This window comes from Balaenoptera ricei, chromosome 1 (genome assembly GCF_028023285.1).
Source record: "Balaenoptera ricei isolate mBalRic1 chromosome 1, mBalRic1.hap2, whole genome shotgun sequence".
In the NCBI taxonomy this organism is placed as follows: Eukaryota; Metazoa; Chordata; class Mammalia; order Artiodactyla; family Balaenopteridae; genus Balaenoptera; species Balaenoptera ricei.
Window position 1 is genome coordinate 29,297,753 of NC_082639.1, and position 15,429 is coordinate 29,313,181.

The 15,429-nt window shown below is 58.6% G+C and overlaps 1 protein-coding gene across 5 annotated transcripts in view; it reads right to left on the bottom strand.

The window, feature by feature from the left end:
* Positions 1-3,412: 3,412 nt before the first annotated feature.
* Positions 3,413-15,429, bottom strand: part of STK40 (serine/threonine kinase 40) — a 37,660-nt gene continuing 25,643 nt past the window's right edge. For 4 of the 5 annotated variants that reach the window (XM_059919120.1, XM_059919104.1, XM_059919110.1 and 1 more), the window contains 5 exons: positions 10,963-11,078; positions 8,141-8,285; positions 7,884-8,003; positions 7,232-7,316; positions 3,413-5,803 (listed from right to left, as the gene is read on the bottom strand). In XM_059919120.1, the coding sequence (XP_059775103.1) occupies positions 5,585-5,803; positions 7,232-7,316; positions 7,884-8,003; positions 8,141-8,285; positions 10,963-11,078 (685 nt within the window). In that variant the 3' untranslated portion in view covers positions 3,413-5,584. The remainder of the gene's footprint in view (positions 5,804-7,231; positions 7,317-7,883; positions 8,004-8,140; positions 8,286-10,962; positions 11,079-15,429) is intronic. The other variant, XR_009502582.1, reaches the window with a different exon arrangement.

The following is a 15,429-nucleotide window of genomic DNA, read 5'->3' on the forward strand; positions in this document are numbered from 1 at the left end:
ATCCAGAGCCTCTGGGAGGGCCCTCGGGAGGCCTGGCACATTCAGGGCTCAAGGCAAAGCCTCACTCTGCCCCCTTCCCCAGTGGCCCAGGTCGGGGCTGGCCCTGGCTGCTCTGCTCCTGACACTGGGGCCTCACCCCACCTGGAGGTCAGGGGCTGCCTAGGTCTTGGGTGGAGGAGGAAGGGGACTCACTCAAGGCCTCCTAAGGCCTCGCAGTCCTCTGAATGCCCCCTCAGCACCTGGGACAGCTGCTGGGAAGAGGCACTGTGAAAGTCTGCAAAACGAGTAAATAACGGTTATGGATACTGAGTATCCTCTAGGTACCTGGCACTTTGCTAAACGCCGTGCTCGTCTCAACGCTTCAAATCCTCCCACTAACCCTGTGTAGTTTGTAGCATGACTCCCATTTTACAGAGGAGGAGGGTGAGGCTCAGAGTGGTCAAGTAGCCTGTGTGCAGTCACATGGATGTAAGTGGGAGGGCCTGGATTTGAACTTCAGAGCCATGTTCCCTAACAGTCTTCCACTGGGCAGCTCTAGGCCATCGTTCTCCATCCTGTCAGACCCAAAGCTGCCTTTTCACGATATTTTCTTTCTCTCCTTTTTTTTTTTTTTTTTGGCTGCGCCGTGAGGCATGCAGGATCTTAGTTCCCTGACCAGGGATTGAACCTGTGCCCCCTGCAGTGGAAGCGTGGAGTCCTAACCACTGGACCGCCAGGGAATTCCCTTCATGATATTTTCTAATTGCTTCTTGTATGCTCCTGAAATGAAATTTATGGCTAATAGACCCACCTCTAATTAAAATTAATATATAATTAAATCGAATAATTATATAATTAAATTAATATAGATAATATAATTTAAAAATGTACATATCTTTTTGTCCTGTAATATATAAGAAATAAAGGGCAATGCTGTGTATTTGTGAAGTAATTAATTGCCAGGAAGGTGACAGCTACGAGTGCAGACCGATGCTGGGATATTGTGTCAGTGTCTGAAACTCTGAACTCTTGGTAAAGTTCTGAACAAAACAAAGTACAAATTTCCTTCACTTTACACAGTAGTTGCCTTCCCAGAAAATTCAGTGTATATTATGTATACACAAGTCCTCTGTGTTTATGTATAAAATGGAGTTAGAGTCTTGGCTCTGGTAATTATAAACACGTTTTTCACTCATGTCGAGCAGGATGTAGAATCTGTCCCCCTTCTGGGGTTGTCTGGAGCCTTGGTCCCCCGCCCCCCAAATGCCAGCAGCACCACCCGACCTCTGTCATTGTGACGACCAGCCCCCAATTCCCCACCCCCGCAACATGGACACACAGAAAATCCTCCCGCCCTCGTGGAGCTCAACATCCGAGTAGGGGAGACGGATATAATCGACAATCACACATACCTTGTAGTGTCAGGCTGTGATAAGCACAATGAAGGGAAATAAAGCAGGGGAAGGGGCTAGGGAAGACCCAGTGGACGTGGCCAGGGACAACCTCTCCGAGAAGGTGAGATTTTTGAGCCAAGGGAAGTGAGCCCTGCACATATCTGGGGGAAGAGCCTCCCAGAAAGAAAAGCTTTGAGGTAGAAGCTGCTTGGCTCCTTGGGACAGTGAGGGAGGGGAGGGCTGGGAAGTCAGATGGGGCCTGGTGGAGAGTGCTTTCTAAGCCACACACAGGCCTCTGGATGTTACACTGTGTGTACAGAAGCCATGGGGGGGCTGTTAAGCAGGAGAGGGACAACATCGGACTTTTAAAAGGCTCGCTCTGGCTGCCCTGTGGCCACTGGGCTGCTGCAGGGGAAGAATGGGAGCAGGGAGGAAAGGGGGCTCAGACGGGGTGGTCGCAGGAGCTGTGAGGAGTGGTCAGGTTTTGCCTGGCTGGCCGGCAGGCTCAACAGAGGGTTGGACGTGGGGTACGAGAGGGAAAGAGGCAAGAAGTCAAGGCTAACCTGGCTTTGGAGGTTGCACAGCTCAGCCTCCGAGCCTCCGTCGCCTCACTTCCTTTCCCACGGGAGACAGCGCCACAGCTCCAGAGACAGCGCCACAGCTCCAGGCTGGCTTCTCTCTGAAGCTGCTCTGCCTGAGGGCGCTGGGGACCAGGCGGTGACTAACACTGCTGGAAACATCTCAGTTCTTGTTTGACTCCTCAGGAGCATAGGAGGCTGTTGATCACAGCCGCCTTTCTGGTACTTTCCCCTTGCTTTGCTGCCAGGGCTCACAAGAAAAACCGGTAAAGGGCAATCTAAGAAGTTTAGATCAATGAAGCAACAGTTCTGGCGTGACAGCTGCGCACCCAGCCAGTTCTAGGGGCTGAGGACACAATGAGCAAAACAAAAAGTCCCTGGCCCCATGCGACTTGCTGTCTTGGGTGTTGCTGAAGTTAAGCCCGACACATAGGTGCCCAGGTGATAACCTGTGTGCAGAACAGAGGCTGATCGGGTCGGGGGCACAAGAGGGAGGCCGAGATGGAGATGAGGCCCAGGGGGCGTGGCTGGTGGAGCGGAGTGTGGCCCGGGTGGGCTGGCAGTGGGGCAGCTTCTGGCGCTGCATCCGGGACAGTGCCACAGATAAGGTAACAGGCAACATTTGTACAGACTCGGGAGTGGCCAGGAAGATAGGGGCCACCTGGCTGCTGCGGTAGCTGTGGGAACAGGGAGGGATGGGGGCCCCGGGGCCCGCCCTGAAGAATTTGCAAAGAATCAGGGCCTTCCCACACCTTGGGGAGGCGCCACCCCCTCTTGCTGTGTGGACACCTGCCAGAGGGGCTCCTCTGGCACGGATCTCTGCTCCTTTCGTGACCTGGGCCTGTGTGGGTTCCAGCACAAAAGTGGGTCTGCCTGTGCGCTGTGGTGTGCTGGGGACAGGGCCAGCCCACCTCTAGCTTCACTGCTCCAGTGCTCAATCTGCAAAGTCTAAATTTAGGCCAAGGAAGGAAGGAAAGAAGAAAGGAAGGAAGGAACCCCCCCCTTGGTTTCCTATGGAGAGGAGGGTGGTACAGGAAAAGGCCTGGCCTGGCGCTTCTTACCGCAGCTGCCCTGGATGGGCACGTGGGCACACGTGCAGTCTGTCTGGCTAGGGTTCCCCCATCCCAGATGGAGGTTTGGAGGGGAGAGAGGATCAATACCCTGATGGTGGCAGCTGCTCTGGGACGCCTCCTTCCTGCGCAGGTCTGGGCTGAGCCAAGCCAAGCGGGGAGTTCCCCCTTGGGCACTTGGCGGGAGGCTGGACCAACGGGGCTGGGAGACTGCTAGGAGGTTCTGGCCCCCTCCCCCATTCAAGACAGTGACGGCTGCTAGGGTGAGGGAGCGCCCGTCCAGGGCACCTGGTGGCAGAGCCAAGAGCTACAGGAATCCTGCGCTGCGTGGCTGGGTGGGAGAGATGGAGACGCGGCGAGGAGGGTAAGAGACGACACAGGCCACGCTGGCTCCAGATCAGGAAGTTTTATTGCTGACATGCAGGAAGAGTCCCCATGTAGTACAAAAATATGACTTTATACAAACTTTTTTGTGACTTTTCCCGTTTTGTTTTTTTACAATAGGACTTCTCTCAGCGTGTGACACCCAGTGAGGGCAGACCCAAACTCCTCTCATTTGCTTTGCCAGAAATTACTCAGACACATGGGCTGACCTTGGAAGGGACCAGTCTGTCTGACAGGCTTTGCAGACCTGGAGGATATTGCTTTGAAAAGGAGGAGAAAGACCACCAGGCAAGCAGGCCCGGAGGGTCTGGGCAGGCTGCCGGACGAGGGGCTCGGGTGAGGCCCTCACGGGAGGACAGTCACAGGGGCTGCGAGCCCCGGGCCGGACTGCATTTCTACTCCTTTAGGAGACTTCTTTTTGAAATAAATATAGAAAAGAGGGCATCCCGCCCCCCCGCCCCCGCCCCTCCCCACCCCAGCACGAGACCCTGGCTCTCAGCAGCTGGACGGCTGAGGCAGGCTGAGCCGGTGCTCAGGGGGGTAAGTGCTGGGCTCAGGCGGGCTCCCACGGACCCACTGAGGCAGAGGCACGAGGCGCCCACGTGCTGGGATGGGGGCATGGGGAGGAAGGGGCGTGGGCGGCCCTGCTACTGCTGGCAAGAGGTGGCCCCATTTTTTCCAGATGGGGAAACTGAGGCACAAGGAGGTTTGGGACCTTGCCCAAGTCACTCACAGTGAGTCAGCTTTTGGGGAGGGGGCAGCTCACACCCTGGGAAACAAGGTCACGCAGGCCTCTGTCACCTCCCCACTGGGGAGAAGGCAGGCAGGAAGGGCCCGAGGGCCCAGGGCTGCCTGGAGGGGAACGCTCCGCTGCTCTGAGGGGCCTGGGGAGGGTAGGCCAGGGGAAGGTCTTTGCTTGGCACTGGGCAGGGCCAAGTCCAGTGTGGGAGAGCGGGAAGGAGGGCATTCTGGTGAGAACAGCGTTTCTGGCAAGACGGGCATCCACTTCAAAATCTCGGCTCAAAAAGGGCAGCAGGGCTGTTCTCAAGCCAGGCTGGGCCCCCCAGTCCCTACGATTCTCCCCACGAGCCCTGCAGCCCCCAGGAAGGACCCTGGCGCCCCTGGTGGTCTGCTGGGAGAGACACCACCTCTATTACGAGGCAGCGGCGGGAGAGGAGATGCCCCCACGGTTCTCTGAACACAGAGGAGTGAGGGGAGTGAGACGACGTGCAAGCAGGGCCGCCTGTTCACAGCTGGCCCAGAGCACCTCTCACCAGCCCCCCACCAGGCACCCTTCCCATCCATGTCGGCGTCACCTCGGTACCACGGTGAGGGGTGGAAGAGGAAACCAGGGCCGATGCGGGTGTACAGCACCTCAGAGAAGCTGAGATGGGAGAGAGAGAACCAAGTGTAGAAAGGCCTCCGCATCACCAGAAACAAGAAGGGACTGGTGGGCTGGAGGTGGAAGGGGACCGGCCAGAAGGGGCTTCTGAGCCTGGGGGCGAGGAGGGGGCCCATCGGGGGCTGTGGACTCCCTGCTGTCCAGCCAGGCTGGGGGCAGGGAGTGGCCATGGGCCGAGCCACCTAGAGATGGGAGAGAAGTTGGTTTCAGTACAAAAATAAATACATTTGAATTCCGCTTAAGATGAGGTGACAGTTTTCCAAAGCTTGGACTGAGGGGCTTGGGGTCAGAAGGGGAGGGAGGAAAACAGACTGCGAGGGGCCTGGGAGGGCAGTGGGGAGCGGGCATTCATGTTGGGAGCCAGCAGCGAGCTGCACTTTCAGCTTATGTGGACTGTGGGGGGCAGCTGCCCCCGGGGGTCAGTGGGTCGGTGGCGGTCGGCCCCGGGCGGGCGGGCTCCCTCCTCCTCCCTCTCACTCAGTCCAGAGACAGCATGGTTAAAGAGACAGAGGTAGATTAAAACGTCATGATTAAAAGCAGATTAGTTATCTAGGCTTCTCAGATTAAAAAACCAAACAATCAAGCAATCATTCCAAAAGGTAGCTTCATGGTACCTCTGCTGACCCCATGTGTGACCTGGGCTGTCCCTGCCCCGTCCCCGGTGCGGCCCGGGAGAGAGTTCAGCGCTACAGGGCCCAGCCGGGGAGCCGGGCTGTCGGCTGGGGGCCGGGAAGAGGTGGTGGGTGGTGCCGGTGCCAGTGCCCCTGCCCGAGGCTGCTATTTCCGCAGGTAGCGCTGCGCCAGGATGGCTGCGTCCAAGGGGTTCACGGGCTGCGCGTCGTGGCCCAGCCGTCGCACGGGCGGCACGCTGCCCAGCTGCCGCCTGGGCCCCCAGCTGCGGGCCTCGTGCACGGAGCTCTTCTCCTCGGCCAGCAGCAGCTGCTGCCGCATGTAGTTCTCAAACTCGTACTGGGAGCACTCCTCCGTCACCTTCGCCTGCGCGGCAGAGACAGACCCACAGAGCCCGGCAGAGAGAGGGAGCCCAGCAGAGAGAGGGAGCGAGAGAGGCGGAAACGCAAGAGGGAAGAGCAGGGCAGTGTCAGCTGGCCCGCCTCAGGGGCCTCCCTCCCCACGCACCACACCCTCAGGCCCGATCTAGTGGCCCAGAGTGTGGGTCCCGGAAGCCCTCCAGCCAACTTGGACCTCACCTTGCTGGCCACCCTGGGTGTCACTCAGACCTGTGATCTCCCGTAACTCACTGACCTTGGAAGAGGTCACATTCCCTCAGAAGGCTTAGCGTCCCACCCGCCCCCGTGAAATGGGGCAGTAGTCTCCCCTCACAGAGGCTCTCGAGGGACTGGGGCAGGTCAAGTGGTAAGAGAGCGGCCTGGGGCTGGGGTGCCAGCACCTGGGCAACCCTGTTTCTCCGTCTTGCCCCAGGCTGAGCTCCCTGGGACAGCCCAGGCACAGTCACAGGGACTGAAGTGGGCGGTCCCTGTGCTAATCATCAGAGGGGGAGAGCAGGGCTGTGGAATCAGACTTGGGTTCAAGGCTCAGCCACTACTTCCAAGCTGTGCGACTTTGGGAAAATTACTTTACCTCTCTGAACCCGTTTCCTCTTTAGTGAAATGAGATAAGAACACAGGACACATAGGCCTGTAGTGTGGACTGAATGAGGCGTACTGGGGGGGCACTCACTACATGCCAGTGATGATTATTTTTAGCTGCTAGACAGCCCTGGGAGCGGGTGGGAGCTGGGGGGCAGGGCCTGGAACTCTCTCTTCGAGGGCCAGGAGGCTCTGCTGTAGTCCCAGGCTGGCTCCGTCCGGTCCTCCCTGCCAGTGCTTGCTGTGGGACTCCAGGGGGGCCCAGAGAGGGAGGGTCCTTACAGCTTCCCTCCCCGGGCTCGGCCAAGCCCTGCCCTCCAGGACGCACCCTAAGATCACCCGCTAGCTGCCTTGCGCCCTGGTCTCCGCCCCGACCCCGGGCCCAGCACTTTCTCCAGTGCAGGCAACAGGGGAGGAGAGAAAACTGGGAGAAAATGAATCATCTGAAAAACTAAAAGCAGGAAGGGCAAGAGAGAACCCTGTGAGTCAGAGGGGCAGACCAGTGTGACCGTTTAAAGGGCCGGCATATGGCAGAGCCAGGGCCTGGGCAGGAAGAGGAAGCTGAGGGAGGGCCAGGCTGAGCTGCCGTGAGGCCTCCCCACCGTGGGGCCTCCTCCCCGACTGCGTCACAGCCCCTCTGTCAGGCCACGGAATGGCCAGCTGAGCCAGACCCGAGGCAGGCCCCAGGCAGCTCAGGCCGAGGACTTAGGTCTCTCTTTCCCAGCTCCAAGGGCTGGGGAGAGGCCAAGGAGGCCCTGGCTGGGAAAGGGACCGAGGGGCCCCTGCAGCCCTGCCCAGCCTGCCCTCCCCAACTCACCTCCTGGGAGCTGTCTGCGTTGCTCATTTGGTCGTCGATGTCAGGAACCACCTGCAAAGGCCCGCTCAGAGAGGACAGGGACTGCCTGCGGGGGAGGCCGGGAAGTCAGGCTGGTCCAGGCAGCCCGGGCCCTGCTCCCCCGACGGCCAGGTCCCCGCTGCTCGGAGACTTGGCTGGAATCAACAGACCTGGGATAGGTCCCAGCTCAGCCCCTTCCTGACATGACTGCCTCTGCTTCTCTGGGCCTCAGTTTTCTCTCTCTCTCTCTCCATATATTTTGGCCGTGAGGCTTGTGGGATCTTAGTTCCCTGATGAGGGATTGAACCCAGGCCCTCGGCAGTGAAAGCACAGAGTCCTAACCACTGGACTGCCCAGGAATTCCCTCACCCAATAAATGGGGGACAATTTCCACCTCGCAGGCTGTGGTGAGAACTCAGTGAGATAATACCCATCCCATAGTTGGCATGGACTGGCACGCAGGAGATGCTCAACCCTGAGTTCTGCCTGCACCCTCCCAACCCTGCCCATCAGGAGAATCTGGAGGTCTGACTCTGCCTGGAGGAGAAACGGGCCCAACCTCAGGCTACTTTTCTGCGGAGGCAGGACAGTGCCTACAGGTGGGCAGAACCCAGGCTTGCCCCTGCCCACTCACCACGACGCAATGATGGTACTGAGGGCCTCCAGGACATCGGCAGCAGCCAGGCGCTGCTGGGGGTCGAGGACCAGCAGTTTCCGGATGAGACACACGGTGTTCTCAGAAACCCGCCCGTCCCTGATGCAGGAGAGAGAGAGGGAGAGGCTCAGGCGGGGTGGGCTGGTGCTGGGTCTCGGACCCAGGACTCTAAGCCTCACTGTGTTGTTTCCAGCCCTCAAGCCTGAAGGGCTGGACTCCAGGGAGGGAGGACTCACTCGGGGATGGTGTACTCGGCGGCCTTGATCTTGCGGAAGAGCTCCTGCGGGATGCTGTCGTAGAAGGGGAACTGGCCGTAGAGCATGGTGAAGAGCACCACGCCCAGGGCCCACATGTCGCTCGGCTTGCCCCGGTACGGCCGGCCTGCAGGGCACATGGACACACGCACACTCAGCCCAGGGCTGGTGAAGAACGGCCCTGGCGCTCCCTCGGCTTACTGGCTTCGCGCCTGAAGTCCTACCCACAGGGCCCCTCCGCCTTGGCACCCTCACTTCCAGTCACCCCCGCCCCGCCATGCTTCCTCCCAGAGCAAGCCGCACGGGCCCAGTCCTTGAGCTTCTGCCATGCTCGTTCCTCCTCCGCTCCGCAGGCTGGTTCCCACTCGTGCTCTGGAGCCCCGGCTCCCCAGGGGGGTGCCCCGCCTTGGCGTGACCCCTGAGGGGAAGGGGTCACACCTGGCCTTGTGCAGCCCGCCCTCCTGGGCACGTTTCACGCCTCCTCCTCACAGCACCGGCCCTGCTCTACTGACTGCGAGCTCTCGGGCGCTGGTCCGGCCCCTGCAGCAGACAAGCTCTCCCAGGAGCTCTAACCGTCAGGCGACTTTTCCCTGAGCTTTGACTTTTGAAGGAACAGTGAACTTCAAGCTTTCCTTTTGGTAATGACAATGCCAGCTATGGTTTATTGCGCCAGACACTGGGTTATGGCCTTATTTAATCCCACAGGGACCTAATGAAGTAGGGGCTAATATCATCCTGATTTTATAGATGAGAAAATAGAGGCCCAGAGACGTCTGTACCTTTCCCAAGGTCACACAGGTATTAACCAGACTATGAACTGTGAGGGCAAGGCCATGACTGCCATTTCACAGCTTCATGCCCGGTGCTGAGGTCTGTGCTTGGCACACAGAGTCAATGAAAGGCAGACCTGGGATCAAAACCCACTTGAGTCACCCCACTTCATCCTCTTAACAATGTAGGGAGGCAGGACTATTTTCAGCTTTTAACCCACAAGGAGACTGAGGCTCAGAGAGGGGGGTTGAGGGCCAAAGTCACACAGCTGGGTATTAACAAGGCCAGTCCCAGAGTCTGGGTCTCTGGTCTCCCAGTCCAGGTCTCTTTCTGATGCAGGGGGTTCCTCTGTTTCACCCTTCAAGAGTGGCATGAGTCTGGAAGAGCCAGAGCCAGAGGCCGAGGGCAGCAGGTGGGAGTGACTGCACGTGGAGGCCACCCCAGCCTGGCACTGCTGAGGAGGCCTGACCAGAGGCAGCCCCTCCACCCCCAGGCCTGCATACAGTCACAGACCCCACCTCTGACACAGCTCTGGCTCTGTCAACTACAGGGATGCTTTCGGGACTCTCAGGGAGGGTATCCAGGCTGGGCTGGGCTGGTGGGGGAGGGGTGCTCAGGGAGTTGGGAGGCACCCCTGGCACCCAGATCTTCTAGCAGAGGCCACAGGGACTCCACCCAAAATCCCCAGGCCTGGAGAGTGGCACCACTGCCCTCTGCAGAGGTAGCCCTGGGAGGGGCCTGATGCTCCAGCAGAACCCTCAGCTGGGAGAAGGCCTCCAAGGAGATCGCAAATGCTCGTGGCAAGTTAGAGCAGCCTGCTCCACAGGAAGACACGTGACAACTCGGGAAGAGGCTGCTTCTGCCACTGTGGGGAGGGAGGCACATGTGTGAGTGCTGGGGATAATGGGCCCTGTAGACAACCCTGAAACCTTCGCATCGCAGGGATGGGAGCGGATGTGAGCCCTTGGTCCCCGGAGGGACCAGGACAGAGAGAGGGACCCCGATCTGGCAAAGGACAAGCAAGAAAGGAAAGAAAGCCTACGGTGAAACAGAAGCGTGGCCTTGGGCAGGAGGCAGCCCTGGGATCGAGCCTCAGTTTTCTGGTTTACTATTAGCTGTGACTTTGAACAAGAGGTCTGATCTCTCTGAGCCTCAATTTTCTCATCTGTAAAAATTTTACCTCACAGGGTAGTTGTGTGGTTTTATACAGATGATGCCTGTCATATGCTCCGTACAGCACCCAACACTAACAGTTTATCAGAAGGTGATAGCTACATAATTGACTTATTTTGTGTATTACCTGTCTCAGCCCCACTAGAAAGTCAGCTCACCATCCATGGAGGCAGGATGTTTGTCTGACTGTTCACTGCTGTAACCAAAGTGTCTAGAACAGAGCCTCGTATGTGGCAGGCCCTCGGTAAATACCAGCAGAATGAATGAATGAATGAATAAATAAACAAACAAAGGGAGTATTATCTTTGAAATGCAAGTCTCATCACGGTAGCCTCAGTGAAGACCTCTTCAGCGGCGTCCTCTCGCGCTTGAGTTAAAGGATGGCGTTTCTCAACAGGGCCTCCATTAGGCCTTGCGCGGCTGGACCCCCATCCACCTCTCTGGCCTCCCCCTGAACTTTCTGAGTGGCAGCCTCAGGGGCCTCTGTGGTTCCTCAACTATGTGGCGCCACCTCCGCCCAGTCACACCCCTCGTGGGTTCCTATTTACCCTCACAACCTCAGCTCGAACGCCACTTCCCCGGGGAGGGCCTTCAAGCACCCATTCTTCATACTCACAGAAATCACGTTTCTTTCCTTCCAAGCACTAATCTCAGAGAGTAACTAGTGTAATGATTACCATCTTCTTCCTCCATGGGACCCCAAATTTTGTACCTGGAGGAACAGTACTGGTTTGGGCCACCAGTGAAGCCCCAACACTTAGCCCGGGGCACACCCATAGATAGTTTGTTGACCGAATGAACGGCTGCAGAGCCTGGCTGCGTGAGGTCCCAGGGCCTGCTGCCTGGCACCCTGCACATACCGCTGAGCACGTCTGGACTGATGTAGGCGGGGCTCCCCCTCTGGTCCTTCAGCAGGTCCCCCTCGCTCACGAGATGCTTCCCGAGGCAGAAGTTGGTGATGGTTATCCGATGAGTCCTGGGGGCGGGAGGCAGAGAGTGAACAAACCTCGGTGTCTGTACCCACGGGCGCCCCAGCTGTCCCCGCCTCTCGTCCAAGGAGCAGAGGAATCACACCCATGTCCTTTTCTGCTCCATTGGCCCTCCCGGCCTCCCCAGAGCTGCGTGGGGAGTGCCACTGGGGGTGCTGACACAGGCCAGTCACCCTTGGTTGCCACCTGCCGAGCTGTCCCCGCAGGGAGCTGAGTCACTCTGACCAGGGGAGCTTCAGGGTGCTCCCCTGAACCTGCGCCCTGGCTGAGTCTTGGGGCTACAGCTTAGGGCTTGGAAGAACTGCAGAGATTTCTGCAATCTCCACACACACAGTATCTATCAGTAGACTGGGAGGAACTGGAGACCCAGTCTGGTTCCCTCATTTGCACAGGAGGAAGAGGAAGTCCAGCAGAGTCTTGGAGGCCTTCCTTCAGTCCCCCAGTGCTGATCCCTTGGGTCCTCACTTTTATTATTATCACGGCATCACCAACAGTACTAAAAACTAATGCTGGGTCTTCCCTGCTGGCACAGTGGTTAAGAATCTGCCTGCCAATGCAGGGGACACGGGTTCGAGCCCTGGTCCGGGAAGATCCCACATGCCGCGGAGCAACAAAGCCCGTGCGCCACAACTACCGAGCCTGCGCTCTAGAGCCCGTGCGCCACAACTACCGAGCCTGCGCTCTAGAGCCCGTGAGCCACCACTACTGAAGTCCGCGTGCTTAGAGCCCGAGCTCCGCAACAAGAGAAGCCACTGCAATGAGAAGCCCGCGCACCGCAGCGAAGAGTAGTCCCCACTTGCCGCAACTAGAGAAAGCCCGCGTGCAGCAACGAAGACCCAACGCAGCCAAAAAAATAAATAAAATAAAAATAAATTAAAAAAAAAAAAAAGGAACAGGGAAGAAAGTTTAAACAAAAAAACTAATGCTTAGTAAGCGCAGACCCTGGCTTAAGTGCCCGATGGGGACTGTTTTCTTTCACCCCTCACAACAGCCTACAAGGGAGACTTTCTCACCGCCCACTTCACAGATGATGCAATCAGGACACAGAGAAGTGGAGAGACTTGCCCAGGGTCACACAGCTAGTGAGGAGTGGAGCAGGATCCAACCCAGGTCTGTCTGACCTCGGACTCCGCACTTTTGAGTGACACCAGTGGGGTGCCCACTGGGTCCCGGGACAATGCCCAGCACCTGACTTTCCCTTCCGTTCCATCCAAGGTGACTCACCCCTTGTCTTGTACAGCAGACTCTGTACTGCTAGAAAACCACAGATTCCCCATCTGAGAGAGCCATGGTGAGAGCAGCTTTGGGCTCCGGTCCTTTCTAGGAGGCTCACAACGAGAACAAAAACCGGCCCGGAGAGGACGCCGTACGCCACCCCTGGGGACGCGGGGTGAGGGTGCAGAGCTTCCTCGGCCTGTGTCGGGGGGCACAGGGAGGAAGGGCCCCTCTGCTGTGACAGCCGGCTGGCTGGGCGGAGAAGCCTGGGAGGACGGCAGGAAGGGAATCCCCACCAGGGGCCTCGGGCGGCCTCTCCGTAGAAGAGCCTCCAGGGGGAGAAGAGGTTGGCTCAGAGGCACAGGTGTGTGCGGCTGCGCTCACGAGGCTCCGCGAGCCCTTCAGCTTTCCTGGGGAATTCTGCGGGCAAGGGCTTGGTGCACAACAAAGGCCAGTCTGCCCCCGGTGTTCCAAATGGAAACGCTGGCCCTCGCCCTCCGTACAGGCCTGCCCTGGCAGATGCCACGGAAACCTGCCTGGTGGCCCCCAAGGCAGCTAGAGTCTGAGAGGGCAGGAGAAGGGTCTCGGGCAAGGATCACGTCAAGAAGTGGGCTGCTCCCGCTCAGAACCGCCCACGTCACTGAATACGGCCTGCTCGGGCCTCTTGTCCACGAGGGCCCCACACAGCAGACGCACTGCGTTTTCTCCCCTCGTCAGAGCTGGCCACGGCAGCTGGAGGCCTGAGACGCTGGGAGGAGGACCGCTCAGGGGAGAGTCTGGTGGGCTTGGGAGTCAGATTCCCGGGTTCTAGGCCTGGCTCTGCCACTTCCTGGCTGTGTGATCTCGGTCATGCTATTTAATCTCTGTTAAACCTCAGTTTCCTCATCTGTAAAACAGGGAAAACATTAGCACCTAACTCCCAGGGCTGTGTTAGGACTTTACAAGATAAGAAGATAATCCCATGGAAAGCACTGAATCCAGGGCCTGGCAAATAGTGACTGATTACTAAGGGCCAGCTCGGATGATATCTCATCCTCAGACGGTGGGCACAGCTGGTGGAGGTTACCGTTGGAGACCCCAGGGAACACAGCGTGCTGAGGTCGCGGGTGAGAGGAGCCACACTGTGACGACAGGCCCTGGAGCACACGTGCCCGCGCGCTGGCCTTCCACTCCACTCTTCCGGCAGGACCTGCCAGCCCTCTGCCCGTGGGGCTCGAGAAAAGCTCGGCCGAGACTCTGCAGGGTGGGCGGCATGGCCGGGTTGGAGCCTCTCCCACAGGAAACCACACGGTCAGTTCCCAGCCCTCCAGAAGCCTGGCGATGCTCCCTGCCCGCCACCATTGCCCCAGTCGGCGCGGCGCACAGATCCCTGGGAGTCCAGACCCCCCAGGCTGGTCCTGGCAGGAGAGGCAAGGGCAGCAGGGGTGCAAGGAGGGAGCTCCGCGTCAGGAGGGCCCGCTCAGTGAGTCACTCTTTAGCTATGGCCCTCTGGGCTACCACAGTGTGTCTCCTTTTCTAGGAACTGGGCGTGCAACGTGCCCACGCGGAAAAGAAAGGACGGAGAAAGAACCCACAGCCAACCTCAAAAGGGAATTTCAGATGGCAACCCTTGCCCTTTATCCACGGCAGGGGAACTTGCTGTAGCAGCTGCCTTGCAAACCCTTCTCCCTGTTTCCCTCCCTGGGAGCGCTCCGTCCTGCTGGGAGTCTCCAGCTCGTCTGCTGCCTCTCCAGCTGGACTTAGGGCCTGGCCTGATGGGCAGGAAGGGGCTGGAGCTCCTCCAGGTCCACCCTTGACTTCGCAAGGATGAAAGCGAGGCCCCAAGAGGGGAGGGGTGCGCGCGTGGACACATGGGAGCAGGCACTGGGCGGCCAGCGTGGGTCCCTGCAGCACCCCTGGCGCCTTCCTGGCACCCGTGACTCAAGTGAGAGGTGGCCAGAACCTCTGTCTGCCCAAGACAGACAGGGGATTATAGAGTTAAAGGATGTGCAGCCAAGACCCAGGGTCTGAATGAGGTGTGGGTGCTCTGCAATCCCAGGGAAACACACCCATGCGTTCACATGCACGCACACAGACACAGACACAGACACAGACACACACACGCATGGACACTCCCAGAAGAGCTGCCATAGCTACACTGGCGTTACTCAAGAAGGTGTCACCTTCCGACTACATTCCCAGAACCTAGGGGGGGCTGGAGAAGTGGGAGCCAGAAGCTAAGCCACCACAGAGACAAAGAGGCCTGGGGTGCTGGCCTGATTAGCGGCGCAGGAGCCCCTGATGGTGCATGCCCATAAGCACCCTCGGGACGCTCACTTAGAGCCAATGAATGGCTGCACGGAAGCCTGGGGGACCACGGGCTCTGCAGCCAGACGGACTTTGTGAACAGTGAGCCTGCGGCCCAGAGTGGGATGGTGACTGGCCCAACATCCCACGGAAGGCCAGGGCCCGAGCCTCCTGACATGAAGACAATACGCTCTCAGGGCCAGGATGGTCTGCACCTTCTGACACCTCTCCTTGTGCAGTTCAGAGCTGGGGCTGGGGTGCCTCGGGACCTGGCCACTGGCATCCTCGTCGGCCACTCACCACACAGCAGGCCTCATCTCCAGAGGGAGCGAGCATACAGGCCCTGCAGGCCCGGCTGGCTAGCACAGGGTGCGCTTATGAGGGCCAGTCTCTGCAGGAAGGCATAATCATCTCTGCTTTCACAGATGAGGACACGGAAGCTCAGAGGAGTGCTTGGTACCGCAGCAGCTTCTCAATACGTGAACGGCTTAATCAACAGGTGAATAATCAAAGGAACGCGTGCTCACGGTCTCAAGGGTAATTAAGAGGCAGTGCTGGTGCTGTCAGCCAGGTCCGACCCCCAGGGCCCACTCCTCCCTGGCTTTCCTAACTCTCTCTTGGCCGGTCAAGCGTTCAAGCAGCCCTGGAACTCCAGTTTCCTGCCCTCCTCCCCATACAGCACGACAGGACCAGGTTTTAACCACTTCACTTTTCTCAGGCAGGCAAATCTTTACTCATCCTTCACGAACTGACTGAGATGGCCAGAGTCTCTGCCCGCTCCGCCCTCTGCACGTTGGCCCTCGTACAGTGACAGCTGCCCTCCGGTCGCCCCAGGCG